This window comes from Chenopodium quinoa, unplaced genomic scaffold (genome assembly GCF_001683475.1).
Source record: "Chenopodium quinoa cultivar QQ74 unplaced genomic scaffold, ASM168347v1, whole genome shotgun sequence".
NCBI lineage: Eukaryota > Viridiplantae > Streptophyta > Magnoliopsida > Caryophyllales > Amaranthaceae > Chenopodium > Chenopodium quinoa.
Window position 1 is genome coordinate 4,162,934 of NW_018745617.1, and position 8,020 is coordinate 4,170,953.

The window sequence follows — 8,020 nt, forward strand, 5'->3', positions numbered from 1 at the left end:
ACTTTCATCATTGAGTCAACCATTGAGATAGCCTAGGATGGATTTATCCTTGCACCTTGAGAGATAGTATAAAACAACATTTGACTAAGCTCATTCAACATGCATTCGAAAACTTCGATTCTTTTTTTGCGTCTTTCTTTTTCGGGAGAAAGTCGGTACCCTCCACAAAATGACGGAAAATTTTTATATATGAGAAAGTCGGTACCCTCCACAAAAAATTGTCATATCACCTTGATTTGAGTCTAACACACGTGTCATTTCACTTCGAGTCGAGTCAACCTTGAGTCAATCACAGCGAGTCAAGTTTATACCTTGAGTCGTGTCAATGTAAATGAGTCAAGCGACATTAAATCTTAGCACTAGTGGAAAAATCCTCATCCGTAACGGGCAAAAAGAGGCCATTCGTAACGGGCAGCGTCTGTTACGTATGCGGCCGTTACGGATGGCCATTGTTATTCGTAACGGGCACTGTCCGTTACGAATAATGAGTTATTCGTAACGGACATTTGAAATGTCCGTTACGAATAACTCATTATTCGTAACTGACATTTAAGATGTCCGTTACGAATAACCCATTATTCGTAACTGGCATTTTAGATGTCCGTTACGAATAACCCATTATTCGTAACGGACATTTTAAATGTTGGTTACGAATAAGGGGTTATTCGTAACGGACATCTGAAATGTCAGTTACGAATAAATTTTTTTTGTATTAAAATAAGTCCTTATTCGTAACGGGCACATAAAACGCCCGTTACGAATAAGTGATTATTCGTAACTGACATCTTAAATGTCCGTTACGAATAGAGTTTTATGGTATATAATTTAACACTTATTTGTAACGGGCAACAAAAGTGCCCGTTACGAATAACTGGTTATTTGTAACTGACAATTTTGCTGCCCGTTAGAAATAATTATTAAATTAAATTTTCATTTTATTTAATTTCGACAGCATGTATTTATATATAATTAATATATATTAATTAAAACCTGTAATAATATACCTGTTCCTGTAAAAAGCAATTATACCGAACAATCTTTCGTAAAAATTAATACGACGTAATATAAAAACTGAAGTAGTAACATATACAACAACACTAAAAATATTATGTTGTTCTACCTAAGCTAATAGTTAAGCATTCAATAAATATTTACTTCTAAAGTGGATAAATCTTGAATCTATTCATCTTTCAGATTCAGCTTCCTCACCATGCTTCTGACTGCCTAGCCTAACAATGTCTTCAACAAGTATCTTCCCCTCTGATAAAAACAATCACACAAAATCAGTAATGCAAAAGAACTGGGTCAGACCAACTTAAAGATGTCTTCTAGTACAATAAATGTTAGTGCCAAATTAATAGAGATCTAAGAGCACTCATACATGACAACTAATAACACTTTCATGCTAGGAAAGAAAATCGATCCCTACTCCTAGCTTATACGAAGTATATGTTAAAAATATCACACTTCATTCTAAATAATAGGGGCTGCAATTGATTTTAGGCTATTTAAAAACTTAGAAGTAAATATACTACAGCTAGCCTTCATTATAAAAAATTTCAAAATATACAACATAATAATATAGAAGAACGGTATAGGATAATTTAGGTAGGTTTAAAAATTACACTCTCATTTTAGAAAGTGATATACTACGTACTATTCAGATAGTTTGAAACAGATATGTAGTTTTAAAACCTAATACGTTCGGAGTAAAAGGGACTAAAACCTTGATCATTTCTTCCTGCATTTCAAGGAACTCTAACTTTCTCCTCCTTTCTGAAACTGCATCCTCAGAAGGCAAAGATGTTGCTCCAATGGTATCAACAACCTCATCTGGCAAAGAGGAAATAGCAAACTCCACGGCTTCCTCAGGCTTGATTGTTCCAGACACATTGAAGGCTCTGCCAAAAGAAGTGTAGATCAGCGCACAAAGTTGGGAACTAGCGCTAATAAGCTTTATTTTAATATATAATAAACAAACATCAAGTGATGAAATTCCTTATAAACCAGAAGAATTTCCAAGAAAAACACTGCCTACCTGGAAAGAATAAGAAGAGATGACGGAACAGAGTGATTGAGAGATAAGTCCAACCAATCACGCAGCTGCACATACATGAAAACTTGAATGAATGAACATTGACCAGAATCAGGTACTATAGATAGCCGAGAACCACCATGGTAATATTAGTTGACAAGCACAAATTATTCTAAATCATAAGATTAGCATTTTGTAAGGGTTCAAAATTACATCATTTCACTCAGGAAGGCACAAATCTACTGCAACCATAAATAATGGTTAGATTAAAACAAAGATCAACACAAGTAGTGCATCATCCACTTAAAATCAAAAATAAATTTGGTAGAGCACTGTGAGCAAACCTGTTGACGCATCTCTTCAACAGAAAGCAAACCAAGTAAACCTCTATCTCTACATGCTTGACGAAGCTCTGCCTCTGAAAGTGACTCAACACCCTCGGCTTGTATCATCTTATCATCCTCTTTAATCCTTCCAAAAGAAAATAGTTAGTGTCCACTATCATAGTGCAAAACTCAATAATGAAACACCAACATTATTTAATCATTTAAAATGGACAATGAATTTAAACATACACAACCAACTAAAAAATTCATGGAAGCATTTAGCCCAAGTTAGTCAAGTCCATGAATTCACTTAAATGAGACAAATTCAGAAAACAAAAATCTAAGAGCCAAATGAGTACATGTTATGAACTGGAAATTTCTGCAGAAATTCTGAAGAATTTTGATAGAAATTTGCATTAAAAGCTAAAAATAAAGAGTAATACAAGCTTTCGAGATGCTTCTTCTCTCCCAAACTGTATAAAAAGAACAAAAAAAAACTTTAAATAGTATTCTTTATAACAATCTCTCCCTATTATTCTCTTATTCATAGCATTAATCCTCTAATTCACTCACTAACATATATATATATATATTGCATTATCTAATACGCTTTTCCAAAAATGCTAATTCATAGCAGTACAAATCAGAAAATAGATTCGGAATGTGACACTAAGCAAGACATAAGCTAATGACAGCAGGGCACAAAAGGTTCAACCAACCAAAATATTAAAAAATAATAATAATAATTATTGTTGGAATTTATAGGGAATTTCATGTTTTTTAAACAAAAGCACTTGAGGGCATCCCTCAATCTCTTATGTCCTCTATTTGTTCATTTCAATGTGGAAGTGAAAAGACTGAAAACATGGATAACCATAGGTTGACTACTTGAGCTACAAGCAAACTTAAATCTATACTAATTTTGCCAGTTGTATTGTACTAGTCAAATAAGCCAACCTTCCATATAAAACAATAAACATGAAATCTAGTGAATCTACATTACATTCCTAATCTAAAATCAGTTGAATAAACAAAATAATTAGCAATTTTATAAAGAAAATCCCTCCTTAGATGCCAAATCTTTTGCAAGACATATTCAAAAAAATACCAGTACATTTCAACCTCACTTTAGACAATCCACCAAACAGTCAAAAATAATGCACGTAGAAGTTCCTAGTGCAGGGAGAAGTATTGCATTATTTTAACTAATGGTATTCCATTCAACTGATAAGTGGTATTAAAAATGACTTAGTCAGCAATAAACTTGGAGCAGCTTCTATGAGGACTTTGTTAGAATGTACAATAAACATTAGGTTCAGAAAACTATAATTTAGAGCTAAATAAAACAACTGAACACTTAACCTAGAAAACAAGCTAAATATACAATAGTTTTCAGCACACAGCTTATAAAAGGCCGACATGCCGAATGCACAAAAACATACGTAGTATCCAATATACTACATGCAAGTATCACTTAAAGTTGAAGCGGAAAATAAAATCTGAGAAAGAAAATAAGATCACTAATCTGTGAAAGGCAATCATAGCGTATCCACACTAAAGTGAATCCACAAGTTGTGCTCATCTGCTCACAAATTCTTGCAGCCATTACAAGCAAGGGATAACAGTGAGGAAAATGTAATGAACTAACAATGAGAAATAGGAACAGCAAGCAATCACGCTATACAATTGCAGAGAGAGACCAAGGCCGCAATTTAATTAGACCACAAAATATACAACTACCTCTTGATCAAAGCGAGAATCTTTTTGGGCCCAGTGGTAATCACATCCAAAGCTTATCATGCGCAGGGCAACTGCAAATAAACGGATTCACGATGTAAGGGGGGATCCAGAAAGATAGTAATAATTTGGGGAAAAAAATCAATCAATTAATTCATACTTAGCTCAAAATTCAAAGGCTTTTAAACTAAAACATAATAAAACCTAAAACAAATGGAAAATAATAAAATCAATCAATTAATTTGGGGAAAAAAAAATAAAACCTATAATTAAGTAATTGCAATTAAGCAAACTGAAACAAGGGTTACGAAATTGGGGGAGGATAGAGAAAGAGTACGCTTTAATGGAGAGCTATGAGCGCTTCAATGGAGAACTCAGACAGCGCTTCAATGGAGAACTCATACAGCGCTTCTATGGAGAACTCAGAGTGCGCTTCACTAATGGAGAACTCGGAGTGCGCTTCAATGGAGAACTCGGAGTGCGCTTCAATGGAGAACTCGGAGTGCGCTTCAATAATGGAGAACTCAAAGTGCGCTTCAATGGAGGAGAAGAGTGAGAATGAGAGGAGCAAAACGCGCGGGAGCTGCTTCAATATTGGAGAGAGAAGAATTTTTTTGACAAGAGGGAGTGAGAAAGGGGAAAGTAAAAATTTAGGGCTTACTTTAAAACTTTATTCATAATGGACACCCTATGTTAGTTACAAATAACAAGGTCAAAATTCTGTTGACTTTTCTATTTGTAACGGGCAATATTTGTTGGTTACGATTAGTTACTTAATCGTAACGGGCAGAATAATGCATGTTACAAATAACAACTTATTCGTAACGGGTACCAATATGTCCGTTACGAATAATAACTTTTTCGTAACGGGCACCAATTTGTCCGTTACGAATAACCCTTTTCCTGCCCATTTCACAACTTTTTTGTAACGGACATTGAATTTGCCCGTTACGAATGACTTAATTGTAACGGAAAATCATATGTCCGTTACGAATAGCTTGTTACAAATAAGATTTTTTCCACTAGTGTAGGTCAACCCTAAAATAATTAAAGAGATAAGCAAAGTCCTATAGTAAAAAATAAATACAGGTGCAGCAGAATAGTGAAGACCCTACTCCAGCGCCAGACGAAAACATCTAGCGTCTAGCAATAGTTTTTAGCGCCTGGCGCTAGATCCCAGCGTCTGGTGACAGAGTCAATTCTTGGCGCCAAAGATATTTCAGCGGCGACAGAGCTCAAAGCTCATACAACAATTTCGGGTTCCTTGGTACGCCAGTTAGCCCCTATAAGCAATTTGACATGATCAAGTAGTCAGTTTTATTACAATCGCAATAGGTGATCGACCTGATGAAAGATCGTTTCACTTGGCTTAAAGCGCCTAAGCGTTGGCTCATCACGGAGACAGCGACATAATGGTTCTCAAGCAGCAAACCGCCGACGTACTGGCATAACGGAAGCAAAGTTCAAGCGAGCTTTAGAGATCGGCAAGCGTTGGTCTTCGAAAATTTTTCTTCAGAATATTATCATCGAAGCTCTTTTGTTCAGAAACGCGTGGACATTTCTTTCAAGCTCTTTTGCTCAGAGACGCGTGGTCATCCTATTTTCAAGCTCTTTTGTTCAGAGACGCGTGGACATTTCTTTCAAGCTCTTTTTCTCTAGAGACGCGTGGGCATATCATCAAAGCTCTTTTGTTCAGAGACGCGAGGACATTTCTTTCAAACTCTTTTGCTCAGAGACGCGTGGGCATCCTATTATCAAGCTCTTTGTTCATAGACGCGTGGACACATCATTCAGAAGTTCATATTAAAAAAATAAGCTCTATTGTTCATAGACACGTGGACATATTAAAAAAAAGAAGCTCTTTCTTCAGAGGCGCGTGAACATATCCAAAAGAAGCTCTTTGTTCAGAGACGAGTGAACATCGAAACAACAAGATGGCGTTCCCTAGATTGTGGAGAGTTGTCACAAACAACTGAAGGTAATTTCAAGTGAAGTTGTCTTCGATCGTGTTCCCTAAGATGTGGAGGATGGTCATAAAGCGGAAGAGGATCGTTTCAAGCGAAGCAATCTTCGATAGTGTTCCCTGGCTTGCGGAAGATTATCAAGGTGGAAATTAGAGGCAGTTGCAAGCGTAGCAGTCTTCAATCGGGATGGCATTCTCTGACTTGCAGGAAGTCATCAAAACAGAAAAAGCAGCAACAAATCGGTTACTTTCAGAGACGTGTGCTCGACTGTGCAAGATACGCGTTTCTTAACTCTCTTATCTGTTTAACTAACGATAGTTTGCAGGTATCGGCGTTACAGGAATGATTTAGGATCGCAGAACGCTCTGAATCATTCTCCGTCCCTATCGCTACTTTGACTCTTGTTTTTGAAACTTGCGTTTCTCCAAACTCAGTCAAAGTGGGGGCTTCTGTAGACACCCATTTGTGTCTCCCCAAAACCAAACCCAGTGATGAGTACCTTTCACGTCGAATCATAATCGAATGAAGTGAAAGTGTGGAAAGTTTAGTGTTGTGGAAAGTTTTAATTTCTTTTCTCTTCTCTCTGTTTTTGAAAACCTATTTTAAGAAAACAACCAATTCAGTTTGGTTGGTCCATGATATGGGTCCAATAGTAGTGTAGTTGGATAGGCTTGAAAAGAGATTTTCAACGATCTATTATAAGCCCAATTCCGATGAATATTGAGGAAGTTATGGCCAATTTACTGAACTAGGCCCGGTTTGAGCCTTATATGCGGCCTAATGATCTAGAGGAGGGCCTAATATGGGTTTATCATTCCTAATGCAATTAGGAATGGTTTTAGTCTTATAAACATTAAAATTGGACAAAATTAATCAAGTTAGTTTGTCTTTTAGTCTTCCGTGCTATTTGGTCATTAGGTCCTTTGTTTTTCACAACGTCCTCATATCTAGCCATGCGATCATACCATGAGTCTTAATAAACTTACCTAATACACATGTTGAGTCATTGCACACACTTTGTCTTCGAGTAATGTACTATATTTTTTATGATTGTATACTAGGACCATGCATGCATCGCTTTCCGTCGTAATAAGAATGAGTGGAGTATTTCCCATAAGTTTTCAAAATTGTTTCATACACTCTTCCTTTCCAACCCGAGTATTGAGTTAATGAATAATATGAGTTCGTCATTACACAGTACTTGTGTCTAAAATCACTAGGCAATAGTTAGAAGAATAAGGGGAACGTCACTCCTTCCTTCTTTCCTTCCAATCAAAGCATCAACAACAACAAACTTTTTTCCTCACCAGCGGCAAGAAGTAACTCATAAAAAGCCATGAAGACAAAGCACGATGCAAGCTTCTCATCAAGATTTTATGCTTTTTTCTTCTTTCGTTTCAACCCTTTTTCCCTAATAAGTCTAGCATAGGTTCTCCTTATCCTTATATTTCTTAGCTTTTCCATCAATGAACATTTCTTTCCTTTGTATTCGATCATGTCATTCGCCAAAAAAAAAGAAAAAAAAAATCAATTGCCAAACTAAACACAAGGTACACCAATTACTTGAGGCACCTTTGCAACCCTGTCATTCCCTGTTAACCGTTCAATCACATTCCATTTCTTCATCAACCACTTTGAGCCTCGTCTAACGTTTGGCCTTCATTTCTTCAACCCACGTTCACTCAACCCTGGGATTGGAAGACGTGTAATTGTATAACTTTCAAAAAGCAAGTAAAAAAAAAGGGCAGCAAAGCAACAATAAAACAATGTCTAAAGGCAAGTGTTCCAATGTCTTTGATATGAACACGTCTCAAATTGCGTCTTTCATCGAGTGCTTGGTACCGTGCCTGAGAAACATGAATGCTAAGTGAGTGATGGACTGCATGATCTGAGATTGCCTACATTGATTCAAAAGAATAAAAAAAAAAAGAATGAAAATAAACTTGCAAAATTCAAAA

At 36.2% G+C, this 8,020-nt stretch overlaps 1 protein-coding gene across 2 annotated transcripts; it reads right to left on the bottom strand.

Moving 5' to 3' along the window:
• Positions 1-1,038: 1,038 nt before the first annotated feature.
• LOC110716633 (mitochondrial proton/calcium exchanger protein-like) lies at positions 1,039-4,740 on the bottom strand. 2 transcript variants are annotated; one of them, XM_021895279.1, is made up of 6 exons: positions 4,436-4,740; positions 4,102-4,172; positions 2,380-2,498; positions 2,039-2,103; positions 1,727-1,901; positions 1,039-1,260 (listed from the first exon to the last, which is right to left on the bottom strand). In XM_021895279.1, exons 3-6 carry the CDS (start codon positions 2,485-2,487, stop codon positions 1,225-1,227), a joined length of 384 nt encoding a protein of 127 aa, XP_021750971.1. In that variant the 5' UTR covers positions 2,488-2,498; positions 4,102-4,172; positions 4,436-4,740; the 3' UTR covers positions 1,039-1,224. The 2 variants fall into 2 exon arrangements, with proteins under 2 accessions (XP_021750971.1, XP_021750970.1); XM_021895278.1 differs by having other exon boundaries at positions 2,380-2,506.
• Positions 4,741-8,020: the final 3,280 nt, after the last annotated feature.